At 49.2% G+C, this 15,345-nt stretch overlaps 1 protein-coding gene across 2 annotated transcripts in view; it reads left to right on the top strand.

The window, feature by feature from the left end:
* CACNA1H (calcium voltage-gated channel subunit alpha1 H) overlaps positions 1 to 15,345 on the top strand; it is a 111,812-nt gene that overhangs the window by 80,237 nt on the left and 16,230 nt on the right. For both annotated transcript variants that reach the window (XM_053992164.1, XM_053992163.1), the window contains 4 exons: positions 8,696 to 8,847; positions 11,114 to 11,223; positions 11,969 to 12,102; positions 12,808 to 12,878. In XM_053992164.1, the coding sequence (XP_053848139.1) occupies positions 8,696 to 8,847; positions 11,114 to 11,223; positions 11,969 to 12,102; positions 12,808 to 12,878 (467 nt within the window). The remainder of the gene's footprint in view (positions 1 to 8,695; positions 8,848 to 11,113; positions 11,224 to 11,968; positions 12,103 to 12,807; positions 12,879 to 15,345) is intronic.

Here is a 15,345-nt window from a genome sequence, read left to right as displayed (position 1 = left end):
GTAAGGCTGAGCTTTTCTGGCCCTGTTTGCTTGCAGCAGTGCTGTGACTCTGCCTGGCCATGTCATCTCCTGGAAGGACCAAATATTGTGACAAATTGCTTGTGTCCCACACATCAAGCCACAGGTGTCCATTTCCAGCTGGAAAAGCAGCCCAGCTCCAAGGACACGGCACAGGCTGTGCTGGGAGGAATCCCACCCCATTCCCTGCTTCCCTGCAGGCCTGGGGCAGGAGCTGTGTCCTTCACAGCCCCTCTCCTTGGTAGAGCCAGGGGACACCTCAGCACTAAGTGGTGGCACTGCTGTCCCCACAGGACCTTAATGACACCACAGGGAGGGCCAAGCCCTTTTGATTTTAGTGAGTTCAGTGCCTGGCTCAGAATGAAATCCAGCTCAGACACTGAGTGCCTCCAGAGACTTCCAAGAGTTCAAATGCAATTTCCTTCCCCTTTTCCCATTCTGTTTTGGGAGTGTGAGGGTGGAAGTACTGAAGGCAGCATTTCCAGCACAGGGAGGAGAATCAGTTTTAGGGTCCCAGGGGTCCTCCTTGTGCAGCTTCTACCCCAATGTGCTGACCTAAAAGACATTCGGGTAAACTCGAAGTTTATATGAAATTAAAAAAAAAAAAAAAAAGCAATTTTAAGCATCCTTAGAGAAAAGAGGGGCACAGGAATGGAGGCACAGCTCAGTTCCTGATTAGGAAATAAATCCTATTAAAGCCTGGCTGTGACTCCACAGCTCAGACACCAGAAAGAGCCAGTCCCTGTCAAAGTGATGGACACAGTGACGTTGTCCCTCTTTATCCACCACCTCCAAGGAGCTATTTCAGCCCAGCCATTGCACTGATGAGGGTTGTAACATTTCATGGAGAGCACACAGGGAGGAGGACAGATTTCTGGAAGGGGATCAAGTCAGTAGAGCAGCTGAGAAGTGAAAAACATTTGGCCATGTGCTGGGCTTCCAGAAGGTTCCCTGAAAACTGTCTGGCTCTACCTGCAAGGACAGCCTGGCATCCAAACTGGAGCTTTTAACAAGGTGAACCCGAATATCTGCTACATATTTGGGAAATTGGCTGTTTCCATTTCAAAGGATTCTTTTTTTTTCTATAGATTGGGAGGGGTTTGAACCTCCTGGGTGATTCAGGTGACCAATGGATTTGATGAAAAAACCGTGGCAGACTCAGAAAGATGTGAGCTGTGACTGTGGGCAGCGTGTGTGTGCTCGTGGAGCTGTGGGATCTGCATGGTGACAGCAGCTGGCAGCTTCCTCTGCTTCCACGTGTCCCTTCCACTGCTTCCATGTGTCCCAGCACTCTGTGTCACCCCTGTGGAGCAGCCTGGTCACGCCAGGGAGAGGAGGGAGGAATGTGGGAAGGCTGACAGAGATCCCTGCTTTGACCTCAGTCAGCATTCCCAGCGTTGGACAGACCAGGAGAGGAGGAAGAATTTGTGTTTTAACAGGAGGAAAATCCAGCCTAGGCCACAAATGCACCCTCTGGGCTTGCTGTCTGCCTGGCACCTTGTCTGTCTGTCCTGTCCCCTGTCTGTGATGTCCCCTGGGGATTGAGGGCTGGGGGATCTGTCCCTGCCCACACAAAAATGCACCACGGAGCTGTGGCAGGCTGGGCTTGGGGCTGGGAATGGGTTAAACCTCAGCTGGGTGATCTGGGTGCCAATCCCAGGCTGGAGCCAGGATTTGGGGCCTGGCAGAGGGATTGTTCTGTGGAAAACACAACTCTGGGAATGGGTTAAAACTGAGCTGATCCAGTCCCAGGCTGGATCCAGGATTTGGAGGTCAGCAGAGGGATTGTTCCATGGAGGACACAGCCCTGGAATGGGTTAAACCTCAGCTGGGTGGTTCTAGGTACCAATCCTAGGCTGGGTCCAGGATTTGGAGCTCAGCAGAGGGATTGTTCTGTGGAAAACACAACTCTGGGAATGGGTTAAAACTGAGCTGATCCAGTCCCAGGCTGGATCCAGGATTTGGAGCTCAGCAGAGGGATTGTTCCATGGGGGACACAGCCCTGCAGCAGGACCCAGCTCCTCAGGTGGGACGGGGAGTCATCACCTGCTTTGGGGTGATTTTTCAGCAGAATTGTCCCTCTGACCCCAATTCTTTGCTGTCACCACCTCAGATCTTGTCAAAACTTTTCTTCTTTCCCATCTGAGAACATTTCTTCTTTTCCCATCTTCTTTCCCATTTCTTCAATCCCCCTTTGCTGCAGGGATTGGCAGCTCTGCTCAAGGAGAGCAGAGGGCAGGGGGTGAGGACACTGAGAAATGCATTTGATGTGGTTTTAAAGGCAGAACTGCTCCGTGAACTTTTTTATGTGAAGGGAAAAAAAAAAAATTCAAGATAAGCCAGAATATTTTTCCTGACGCTGCCCCTGCTCCATCCATTACATCCAAGTGTAATTTAACAATCCTGCTGCTCTCAGCCTTTTAATGAGCTTCTCAGAAGACACAGACCCAAAGCAGCCTCCCCAGACTGAAGATTTTCATTAAAAACACGTGGATCAGCTTGATCTGCTCTGCCTGTGGCATCCAAACCCAGCCCTCCTGGATCTGCCTGCCAGGCCAGCTCTGGGCTTCAAAGGCTGCAGGAGGGTCTGGGTGACACTGGGGGCTGAAAGCAGAGCAGGAAAAGCTGGAAAAGCTGGAAATCCCAGCTCTAGCTGGGAGCAGAGTGCTTTTCAGTGGTGCCCCTTGGGGAAGACCCCAAAAATTGAGAATTCAGAAATGCTTTTTCCTGATTTCAGCTCTATGAGAGGAGAGTGGCCACAAATCTGTTCCTCCGAGGCTTTTCCCACCAGAGCTGGGAATTGTGGAAGGATGAGGGAAATTTTAAGCCCCAGCAGAGGTGCCTTTCCAAGCAGCGACTGCAAACCTTTCTCTAGAGGGTGGCACATGGTGATATTTCAATTTAAACACCCTCTCAGTGCCACAACCCTCCCTGTATCCAGCAGAATCGCTTGAGCTGGAACTAAAATTTTGGGTGCTGTATCCCTGAGTGTTCAGAGTCTCCAAGCAGGGAATTCTCAAACCCTGCTGCTTGTTTCTCCAGGCAGCTGCAGGTACAGAGCTGCTCTGTTCCAGGCATGAATAACCCCATTAGGGCTTTCTAATGTTTCAAGCAGAGCATTGTAATGGAGGAGCTGGAGCTGGGAATTGTAATGGCAACTAAAAATGCTTTTAAGCCAGGGGAGGACGGGGCTTCATTAATTTCCATGTCAGCAGAACCACAAGCAAAGTTGAAATACTCTGCAGAGAGGTGAGATTCAAGTATTAGCCAGCATCTAAAAGCAGGGGGAGGAAAGGTTGGGATTTTCCTTTTTTCATCTGTTTGATGGTTGCTTTTTTCCCCCTCCTTCATCTCCACCAGTTCAAACCAGCAGCTGAAGGGAAACTTGTCTGTGTTTGATGGAGAGAGAGCATTTACAGAGCACGGAGTGCCAGCACAAGGGGAATGGCTTCCCACTGCCAGAGGGGGCTGGGTTCTGGGATACTGGGAAGGAATTCCTCCCTGGGAGGGTGGAAAGAGGCTGGGATGGGATTCCCAGAGAAGCTGGGGCTGCCCCTGGATCCCTGGCAGTGTCCCAGGCCAGGCTGGATGGGGCTTGGAGCAGCCTGGGGCAGTGGGAGGTGTCCCTGCCATGGCAGGGGTGGCACTGGGTGGGCTTTGAGGTCCCTCCCAACCCAAACCATTCCATGATGACAGAAATCTGCCAGCTGGCTGATGGCAGTCTCATCCCAAACCCCATTTCCCAGAGACCCCAAGGCACAGGTTGTGCTTTGCCTGCTGGGATTAGCAGTGGATCCCTGGTGGCTGTGCCCACATCCCGTGGAGCAGAATCCTCCTCACCCACGTTCTCCCTCAGAGCCCACGGCTCTGGTCGTGCCAGCAGCAGTGGGGGGGGGGGGGGGTGGGGGGGTGTGCAGTGAGCCCTCAACACAATTTGGGGGCTTAAAATTCCCTCTAAGAGTTAAAAATGTGAACTGGGAGGAGCCCAGAGCTCCTTGCTGTGCTGCCAACAGAGGTAAAACTTCCTGAAGGGCTTGGGAATGGGCAGAGCTGGGGCTGTGCAGCTCTGGGACTCTGCCTGTGCTGCCTGTGCGGGGCTGCTCTCCCTCTGCTCCCGCCCTGCTGCAGCCCCTCTGCCTTCCCGGGATCGCTGACCCAGCCCGGCTGCTCGGGCACGGCCCTGGGCACGGCCCTGGGCACATCCCAGCTCCCTCCAGGCACATCCCAGCTTCCTTCAGGCACATCCCCGGGCACATCCCTGGGGACATCCCTGGACATGTCCCCGGGCACATCCTGGCTCCCTCCAGGCACATCCCTGGGCACATCCCTGGGGACATCCCTGGGGACATCCCTGGACATGTCCCTGGGCACATCCTGGCTCCCTCCAGGCACATCCCTGGGCACATCCCAGCTCCCTCCAGGCACATCCCTGGGCACATCCCCAGGCACATCCCTGGGCACATCCCCAGGCACATCTCTGGGCACATCCCAGCTCCCTCCAGGCACATCCTGGCTCTTTGGGCACATCCCTGGACACGTCCCTGGGCACATCCTGGCTCCCTCCAGGCACATCCCTGGGCACATTCCTGCTCTCTCTGGGCACATCCCAGCTCCCTCCAGGCACATCCTGGCTCTTTGGGCACATCCCTGGGGACATCCCTGGGCACATCCCTGGGTACATCCCCAGGCACATCCCAGCTCCCTCCAGGTACATCCCGGCTCCTTGGGCACACCCTGGGCACATTCCTGCTCTCTTTGGGTAAATCCCTGGGCACATTCCTGCTCCCTTCAGGCACATCCCCGGGCACATCTCAGTTCCCTCCAGGCACATCCCAGCTCCTTGGGCACATTCCTGGGCACATTCCTGCTCTCTTTGGGCACATCCCAACTCCTCGGGCACATCCTGGCTCCCTCCAGGCACATCCCTGGGCACATCCCTGGGCACATTCCTGCTCCCTCCAGGCACATCCCAGCTCCTTGGGCACATTCTTGGGCACATCCCTGCCCTCCCTGGGCACATCCCAGCTCCTTGGGCACATTCCTGGGCACATCCCTGCCCTCCCTGGGCACATCCCAGCTCCTTGGGCACATCCCCGGGCACATCCCAGCTCCCTCTGCCAGCCTGGCACGGGCAGCATCTCCTCCAGTGGACATTGCATGGGGTGCCCCCGAGCATGGCCCCGCTGCATGTGGTTATTGTCACCTCTGTCACCTCCGTGCCAGCTGTCCTTGGATGTTTTCCCCCTGCTGGAGTTCCCTTCCTGTGCCTAACTCTGGCTTTGTGCATCCCAAAGGAGCCAGGCTTCACCCAGAGCTCCCTCGGGTTAAGCCTGTCCTAAGTTTTCAGCAGGAATTTGGGCAGGGCTGAGAGAGACCTGTGAGAGCCCTGTAGGACAGAGCCACCTCTGGGTCTGGCTGCTTCCTCCTTGGTTTTTTTCCTCTCCAGCCCATGGACAGAAGGAGTTCTGATGCTGCCAGGGAATTTAGGAGGTTTTCAGCTCAGTGCCTGACAGTGGAAAACGTCTTCTTGTGAGTCTCCTTCCGTAATTAGTTGATAAAACAGAATAAACACCTGATTTTTTTACTGAATGGAGAATAAATCAGGCATTTGGGCAGGTGAGGGGTGGTTAAAACCACCTGCAAGCTCTTTTCCTCATGTGCTGCCAGCCCATCCCTGCTCATCTCCTGCAATCCATTAATCAACCATTCATCATTAATAAAAAGTCCCTTAATATAACACTTAACTATTAAGGGTATTCTCAGACCTCCCAAGGAGTTATTTGCACTCCCAAGAAGACATTTCCCTAAAAATAAAAAAAAAAAAAAAAAAAAGGACAAGGATGTTGTAATCCTGAAAACACATGAAAGCACATCGTCCAGGCTGAAATAAATATTATACTGCAACAGTTTTATTATTATTTTTCAGGCAGGCTGAGCTCAGTAGCACAGACAGCCTCAGCAGTCCAAGATGACTTGTAGGATTAAGGCACATGAAAGCAACAGAAAAAAAAAATGTATTCAAAAACAACTCTGGTTGCTTTCATCTTGTTTTTCCACACCCCTTAGCAGAGCAAAAAAAAAAAACAAAACCTTGGTGACCCTGGTCAGAAGGAAATGTTTTTCAAATGCCTCCACTGTACTTTTAACTACCAGGAAAAAAAAAATGTACTTGAAAGAGAGCTGCAGATTCTGTTTCCCTTTATCCAATTAATTTTAAGGTTTTGGGTTCTGATCTGGCATCAGTTGCACCAAAAAAAAAAAAAAAAAACCAAAAACAAAAACAAAAACAAAAAACCTCCCACATTTCAAGAGTCCTTCCATCTGAAAGGTATTAGCAGGATGAGAGGAGTGGGAGATGGATTTCAGGAGGGCACTGAGTGCTTCTGAACTGATTTCCCTCCTTATTGTCAAGGTGAAGCAGCTTTTCCTGAGCTCTTCGTGCACTGAAAGCTGAATTTGCTGGAATATTTGCAAAATCCCCTCTCTGTGAAGAACAATCCTGCTCTGACTTGGTGTGACCTCAGTGTCTCTTCCACTTGTAAAATCCACAGTAATGCTGCCTTGGCCTTGTGTAAACTGGGAATATTTACATTGCTGCAGTTGGAAAGGAATTTGAGTGCCCACAGCCGTCCCTGTGGTCACACTTTCATTGGAGAGAGGCACAGGCAATAAATGCAGCCCTGGGGTCCAAGCACTCTCCTTGGAACACTCCCAGGAATTTGGTCACAGGCAGAAATTTCCACATTTTGAAGAGGAAAAAAAAGGAGGAATCACGACCAGAGGCAGAGATATAAAATTCATGTAAATGGTTTTAGATGCAGCCATGCCCCGAGCCCTAGATATACTGTTTAATTATCTGTTTTATAAATATAAATTTATATTTCTTTTTCCAGAGGAGCTTGTGCTGGTTGTCCTGCAGAGCCAAGCGCTTTGTGGCTGTGTCCTGTGTGCTCCCATCCCATCAAGAATGCCCTGCTGCTTTTCCTTAGGCCTTCCAAAGGCCCCAGAAACCTTCTGGAGCTCGGGGCATGTTCTCCTCCCCCCTGGAATATTCCTGGCACCTGCAGGATTGGGAGGGATGAGTGCTGCCCCGAGCTTTGGCCTCGCCTGCAGCTGCAGCTTTGCTGGGTTTGGAGCTTTTCCCTCGGCTTTGGGTCCCGTGCCCACCCTGCCTCTCCCCTGCTTCCCGTGCCAGGAGGAGACTGTGGGACAGAGGGAAGGACCTGGCTGGCACCAGAGTCTGCTCATCCCAAAAACCCCACCCAGGCTGTGGTGGGAGGCAGGATCACCCAATAGTTACACAGGGATCACTCAATAATCACACAGGAATTACTCAGGAATCATAATTGCACAGGAATTACTCAGGAATCACTCAGGGATAACTTGGGGATCATTCAGGAATCACTCAATAATTACACAGGGATCACCCAATAATTACACAGGGATCACCCAATAGTTACACAGGGATCACTCAATAGTTACACAGGAATCACCCAATAGTTACACAGGGATCACTCAATAATCACACAGGAATTACTCAGGAATCATAATTGCACAGGAATTACTCAGGGATAACTTGGGGATCACTCAGGGATCACTCAATAATTACACAGGGATCACCCAATAATTACACAGGGATCACCCAATAGTTACACAGGAATTACGCAGGAATCATAATTGCACAGGAATTACTCAGGAATCACTCAGGGATAACTTGGGGATCATTCAGGGATCACTCAATAATTACACAGGAATCAATAATTACACAGGAATTACTCAATGATCACACAGGAATTACTCAGGAATCACTCAGGGATAACTTGGGGATCATTCAGGGATCACTCAGTAATTACACAGGGATCACACAGGGATCGTTCTGTGATCACTCAGGAATCACAGAGCGATCACTCAGGAATTACACAGGGATCATTCATCAGGGATCACTCAGGAATCACTCAGGGATCACACAGGAATTACTCAGGGATCACACAGGAATTACTCAGGGATCATTCATCAGGGATCACTCAGGGATCACACAAGAATTACTGAGGAATCACTCAATAATTACACAGGAATCACACAGGAATCACTCAATAATTACTCAGGGATCACTCAGGGATCACTCAGGGATCACTCATGAATCAATCAGAGATCACTCAGGAATCACACAGGAATTACTCAGGAATCAATCAGGGATCACTCAGGGATCACTCAGATCACTCAGGGATCACACAGGGATCACTCAGGGATCACTCGGATCACTCAGATCACTCAGATCACTCGGGGATCACACAGGGATCACTCAGGGATCACACAGGGATCACTCAGGGATCACTCAGGGATCACTCAGATCACTCAGGGATCACACAGGGATCACTCAGGGATCACTCAGGGATCACTCAGATCACTCAGGGATCACATAGGGATCACTCAGAGATCACACAGGGATCACTCAGGGATCACACAGGGATCACACAGGGATCACTCAGGGATCACACAGGGATCACTCAGGGATCACTCAGATCACTCAGGGATCACACAGGGATCACTCAGCCACTCCCCATGGTTTGTCCACCTCGGTTCTCCGCCCCGTGTGCCGGTGGCCTTCAGGCCCCGTGCTGGTGGCCAGCAGCCCTGCAGCCCCCTTGGCTCACGGCTGTCCCCTGTGTCCCCACAGAAGCCCAGCGCAGGCCCTACTACGCCGACTACTCGCCGGCCAGGAGGTACATCCACAGCCTGTGCACCAGCCACTACCTCGACCTCTTCATCACCTTCATCATCGGCGTCAACGTCATCACCATGTCCATGGAGCACTACAACCAGCCCAAGGTAGGAGCACAGCTCCCCTGGAGGGGGATTGGCCACGGGGATGTTCCCAGTGATGCTTTAGGGGTTTGGATTTTACGTTTTTCCATGTATTTGTGATCCTTCTTCAGTGTGTAACTCTAAACTCCATGTCCAGTGTGAGCTGCTGCTGTCTCATTTTGGGCAGACACAACAATTCCTCTCCAGGCCTGGCAGGCAAGGACACCTCACTGCCTCAGGCCCCAGAAATGTAATCAAAAGTGAGTTGGGGGGAGCAAATTTGGGGTAAATTACTTCATTACCGGAAGCTGTAATTGGAACATTAATTAATATTTAATAATTATATTAATAATATTAATTAATATTTAATATTAACATTAGTATTGGGGGTGTAATTCACCCCCAATATGCAAATGGACCAAACTCATAAAAGTGTGAAAACCCATGGCCCGTGGTCCATTTTTGGGTGCAGCCTTTGTCCGCCCTAAATGTACCTGAAGGCCCTTCAATAAATAGAAACACTTTTTATCCCCTAATTTTGCCTGGCCTCTGTTTTTAGGTAGTCCCAAAGAGGCACCCCCAGTTTTTGGGAAGCCTCAGCATTCTGATCCAGCTCTGTCACTGCCTCAGGCAAATCCTCCATTTCCCTGCTGTGGGTAAAACACTCCCAGCTAATGGAGAGTGAATTAAGCTTTTACCAGGAAAAGACCAACCCAAATATTTCCTCCCCTGATCCCAAACCTGACTGAGCCTCACACTGGAAAACAGTCCAGAGTTTTAGAACATTCCATTAACAGATATGAACTCGGAGTTACGGCATGCAGAGCGTTTCTTTTCCTCAATCAATTCTGAATAAACCGATTTAAAAGTACAATCCTCACTTTTTTAATGTATTAAAAAATCATTTTTTTAAAAAATCATTCTCCCCTCAGAACACCTTTGACATAAATCATAGGGGCTGACAGATAAATTGATATCAATTCATAAATTTTCCATTTCGTTATCATTTGTGAAGCTCTGGCTCAGCATTTACTTTTCCAGCATTCCATGGTAACCTGCAAATGCCTCCTGGATGCCGAGCCAGAGGGTAACGTGTGTGTATGTGTGTGTTGTTTACACCAGGGTAATTCCTTTGTTTCCCATGCAAATGTTGTTTGTCCAGATTAGGTTTTATTTACTCTTGGTTTGCGTTCACTTAACACAGAGTTGTAAATCCAAATGCAAACGGTCACAAACGATGGCAGAAGTCAGGCTCAGGCTTTGGATGGAACAGGAAATTGTCCCGTGTTTCTTAAGCTGCCATTTTATTTTAGGTAATGGAACAAGAATAGGAATTGATGCCAACACCTAAGAAACTTCCAGCTCTCATTCCCAAAAATCAGGGCACGGCCATGGCCTGGTGACCTCCCTGTGTGTGGGGTCAGCAAAGCCAGGCATCACACAGAGGGGACAAAAAGAGCTTTCCTGTGCCCTGGGGTTTCCTGCAGGCTCCTCTCTTGCATTTATTTCCAATTTTGTCTGGTTTGACGCTCACAATTCCCATTTTTTATTGGAAATTCAGAGTCCTGCGCTACGCTAAACGAAACCCCCCTTCCCTCCCTCCTGTCCCCCAATCCCTCCCCACCCCAAGAGCTGCTTCCCCCTCCACATGTCTATTTTAAGGCCCCACAAGATTCCTTTGCTATTGTTGGCCCCCAGCTCCAATGAAATCCATTATAAACACTCCTCATCCCCAAGTATAAACACTGTGGATTCCTGACTTCCGAGGGCGGCTCCGTGGACAGCGGGAATGTTGCACCAAATATGGACACGCTTTGCCCAGCTCTGGAGATGTCCCATTTTTCAACAAGGAAAGGTTTCATCCATCTCCAAGGTTTATTTCTTTTCCTCAGCTTTTTAAGCAAAGCCTTTGTCCCGAGGGCTGGAATCAAGAAATGATCCATCAAGGCTTTTCTTCTCCCCAAGGCTTGGGCACTTCACACCAAGGAATCTTCAGGAGATGGGGAAAGGGGGAATTTTTTTTTGTGTCTGGCCCAGGCTGAACAATTTGTGCCCTGAGCTTGAACCTGACGTATTTAGCAGAACTAATCTTAGTGCTTTGGAGGGTTGTGTTTGACTCGGGGGCTAAGCCTTTCTTTGAGTTCTGCTGGGTGATTTAGTGAGCTCCACGAGCCTTTATGACTTTATTCCTGAAATTTCTGTGCTCCTCTCACCCTGCTCCCTGCCAGTCCCCCCGTGGGGGTGTAGGAAGGGATAACTGGGCTGACCTAACTGGGATCTCTCTTTGCAGTCCCTGGATGAAGCCCTCAAGTACTGCAACTACGTGTTCACCATCGTCTTTGTGTTCGAGGCACTGCTCAAGTTGGTGGCCTTTGGTTTCCGGAGGTTTTTTAAGGACAGGTGAGAGCATTTTGAACCCCTGTGGATTTGGGATTCAGGGCTGGATTGACCCACTTTCAGGGTTTCTGTGGCGACACACAAAGAGCCCAGGGCTGGCTCTCAGTGGGTGCAAACTTTGTAGTGTAAGAACTAAAAATCCTAAGAGCTGCTGGCTGTGCTTTGCAGGAGGAATTCAGGAAATCTCACAAAATTCCAGATGTTTTTTTGCATCTTTTCCCCCAGTATCTCCCTTTCCACCAGGCCTGACCAGCTCAGTTTAGAGTTCAGAAACACTTCCCAGTCAGCTCCCAGCCACTTCCCAGATTTTGTGGCTCACAGGATGTGAGCTGGTTTTGTACCACCTAAAAATCACAGGCCCAGATGAGAATGAGGAGATGTGTGGGAAATAGATTTGTAGAATTTTTTTTTTAATTTAATAGAAAGTTTATATAGTATATATTTGTATATAAACTTAGAGATAAGAAATATTGATTTAGAAATATTTTAAAATAAGATAGATATTGTTGAGAGAAAAACAGAAATACAAATAAATTTTAAAGGATGGTTTTATAAAAAAAAACCGGAATACTTTAGAGAAATAGAACTATAAAAGATATATTGTATTAAAACACAAGAGGAGTAATTTTAGATAATTAACTTAATCCGACAAAGATGCATTTGGGATTTGCTGGTGCCTGTTATTAACATAAAATTCCCTCCTCTTGGATTATAATTGGAATGTTGGGTGTCCTTCCTGTCTCTGTAGGTGGAACCAGCTGGACTTGGCCATAGTCCTGCTGTCCATTGTGGGGATCACTCTGGAGGAGATCGAGATGAACGCTGCCCTTCCCATCAACCCCACCATCATCCGCATCATGAGGGTGCTCAGGATAGCCAGAGGTGTGTCCTGCTCCAGGGCTCTCCAGCCACCCCAGGAAATCCTTTGGAGATTTGTCCTTCCAGCCCTGCTGGTTCATTTCCAGTGGGGAAGGTGAAACGGCAGCTCAGGGACCAGCTGGGGGTTCCAAGGGGTTTTTCCAGTGGTGTTTGGGGTTGGGTTCTGATTCCAGCCTGGGGTCACAGAGCTTTTATCCTGGCCCAGAGCAGGGTGGGAAGTGATGGCAATTAGGGCATGGGAAGATGCTCCCATTTCCCTGCCTGGGCACCTTGGGGTTCTTGTAGGTTTTTGTCCATTTTCGTAGAATTCCAGGATGGTTTGGCTTGGAAGGGACCTTAAAGCCCATCCCATTCCACCCCTGCCATGGCAGGGACACCTTCCACTATCCCAGCCTGGCCTTGGACACTTCCAGGGATCCAGGAGCAGCCACAGCTTCTCTGGGAATTCTATTTCAGCCCCTCCCCACCCTCCCAGGGAGGAATCCCTTCCCAATATCCCAGAACCCTCTGGCAGTGGGAATGCATTCCCCTTGGGACTGACAGGGGGACGTTCAGCCCTGCGGGATGCAGAGAACTCCCCACGTGTACAAACAGCAGTAAGAGAGATCTAAACCCTCCCTGCATGACCTGAACCTCGATTTCCTGCCTGGATTTTCCCTGCAATACCCTACCTCAGCCCTGCTGAGCAGGACTTGCTCCTCATTTCAGTGCTGAAACTGCTGAAAATGGCCACGGGCATGAGAGCTCTGCTGGACACGGTGGTGCAAGCCCTGCCCCAGGTAAGCCCCCAAAATTCCTCCATGCCCGGGGTGTTCCCCTTGGGGACAGAAGTGCCTTTGGGGCCTGGGGACAGCTCTGTGGTTGGTGGCCTCCAGAAGGGTCTCAGCTTTCTCCAGGCCGTGGGAGTGGAGTTTTGCGTGGCTCAGCTTGGAGTGTGTTTGATGGGAGAAGCAAAACGATGGGAAAAGAGTTCCCAGAGAGCAAATTCCTGTAGGCAGAGCTAGTACAAACCTCAGATTTCATTGGCAAGTTTGGGAAACACCAGCAGGGACAGAGATGGATGGTGGAGAAAGCACTGGGAGCTTCCAACTCAGGAGTTTTATTTGGGAGGCAGGAAAAACCTGACAGAGGTGCTGCAGCCTTGGAAAGGCAAATTGGGGAGATGCTTCTGAGGGTTAAAAGCTTGATTTGGGGTCACCAAATTCTCCTGAGCTGCAAGAGAAACAGCAACACTTCCAAACTTAGGGAATTTGATAGGATCCTGCAAGTGTTCACTTCCTGGGACCTCCTTTTTATGGATCTGAGAAAAAAAGGAAAGGAACTTTTTGCTGGCTTTCAGTCCTCCATCAGAATTCCAAGGTGTTTGGGTTTTTTGTTTGTTTGTTTGTTTGTTTTAATTTTATCCTTTGTAAGGTGTGTTCTGCTCATTTATGGGTGTGCTGGTGTGAGCTCTGATTGTTCAGTGTTGGAGTTAACTCAGATTAACCCTGCCCATCCCAATTCCCTGGATCCCAGGAGCAGCCAAGGGCAGACCCCGTGTGGGTGGGAGTCTCCTCCAGAGGATCAGTGGCCACAAAAGAACCAGCAGCAAACATGGAATTACCCAAAACCACCCCTGGGGCTCAGTTCCTAAGTGCAAAGCAACCCACAATCTATTCCAGGAGAGCTGGAAAATGGGGGGGTTTCTTTTCCTTGCAAAGACCCCTTTGCTTTGCTCTTCATCACAGCCATGAAGATGTTTCTAATCCCAGCATTTGCCCTTTGCCATCCAGATTTCCTTAAGGATTTGGGCTGAGGCTAAAGCAGGGATTTACCAGCCTGACCCCTGGGCTGGCATTTCAAGAAATCCTTGGATTTGTGTCTGTTTTTCAATTTACAAAGCATTGTCACCACAGCCCATATTTTCTCTCCCTCCTTGTTTTCTGTCCCTCCCCACCCCCCAAACAATAGGGTGGCTCCAGGCCAGGTTTTTGGTTTCCTTGGGGTGTTCTTGCAGTTTGCATTCCCAGCAAGGTCTCTTGTCAAGGGAAAACCCCCAGGGATATTCCGAGCAGATCTCGTGCAGATAAAGAAATGCCACTTTTGGTCCCCAGTGAAGCTCAGAAAATGAGAAGGGAATTTTAAGAAGAGCTCTCTGACAACCATCACTCTTCATAAAGCTGCAGCTTTCATTTCCAAGGCAGGGCATGAGTTCCTACCCTAATTAAATTAGCATCCTAAAACCACAGCTGGAAAATCCTCATAGAATGTGGTTTCTAAGTGACAAAAAAAACCCTAATTTAATGTTTATTCATTCAGGTTTGGGGGGAAATTCTTTGTCTGGTGTGTGGAGAATGCCCATTTATGGGCTGACGATGACAAGGAACTGTCACTGCATTTCTGGGGGGTGATTTTCATCAGCTTTGGATTTGGTTTTTATTCAGCAATTTGAGTAACACTTGGAGAACCAATTATCCCCACATTTGGAGGAATGTAGCATTTTGATCCAGGACTGTCACAGGATTAATCTCCTCTTTTGGGATTTCAGACTGAGCTTGAGCTGCTCTTTTCAAAGTGTTCCTGCCCTGCTCCTTGTGTGGTAACCTCTGCCTGCCAGGTCAAAGACCTTCTCCTCCACTTGATCTGTGGAATAAAAATGAGATGGAGAAGAGGAAAAAAAAAAAAATGAGGAGAGGCCACAGAGACAGAAAGAATGGTCAGGGAATGATCTCAGATTCTCTGCCCACCTTCTCCATGTCCTCCCAATCCCTGGTTCTTCTTTTAAGGATTCAGTGTTAGGGAATCAGCCATCCCCTGTTGATGGAATACATTCATATTTATTCTTCCTACTAAAAAGAAAAAAATCTGGTGAGGTTAGTGTGAATTATCAAGGTCTGGTTTTTCACTGGATGTAATTTTGCTTTTTTCTCGTAGCACTTCTCCTGTTTGGAGCAGTGGTAGATAAAATAATCTCCTGCAGCCTGGTGAACAGGAGAGCAGTGAACTCCTTTAATCTCTCGGTGTGGAGCAGCTTTTCAAGGCCTGCTTCAAGTGTTTTCCTCTTCTGTCTGAGCTCCTGCTCGTTAAGGCTCCATAATGAATTACACCACTCATGCATCACTGATCATTTCCTTGCTCCTGCATCTGGTGGCTGCTGGGTTTGGAAGCAAAGGCTGCTCTCTAAGGCTCCTGTTTGATGGTTTTCCTTTTAGCCTTTAGTTCTTTTCCTTTTCCTTTGGTCCTTTTCCCATTCCCATCTTTCCAAAG

The sequence above is a fragment of the Vidua macroura genome, chromosome 16 (assembly GCF_024509145.1).
Source record: "Vidua macroura isolate BioBank_ID:100142 chromosome 16, ASM2450914v1, whole genome shotgun sequence".
Lineage (NCBI taxonomy): Eukaryota > Metazoa > Chordata > Aves > Passeriformes > Viduidae > Vidua > Vidua macroura.
The sequence above is the reverse complement of the archived record's forward strand: the minus strand, read 5'-3'. Positions and strand labels throughout refer to the sequence as shown.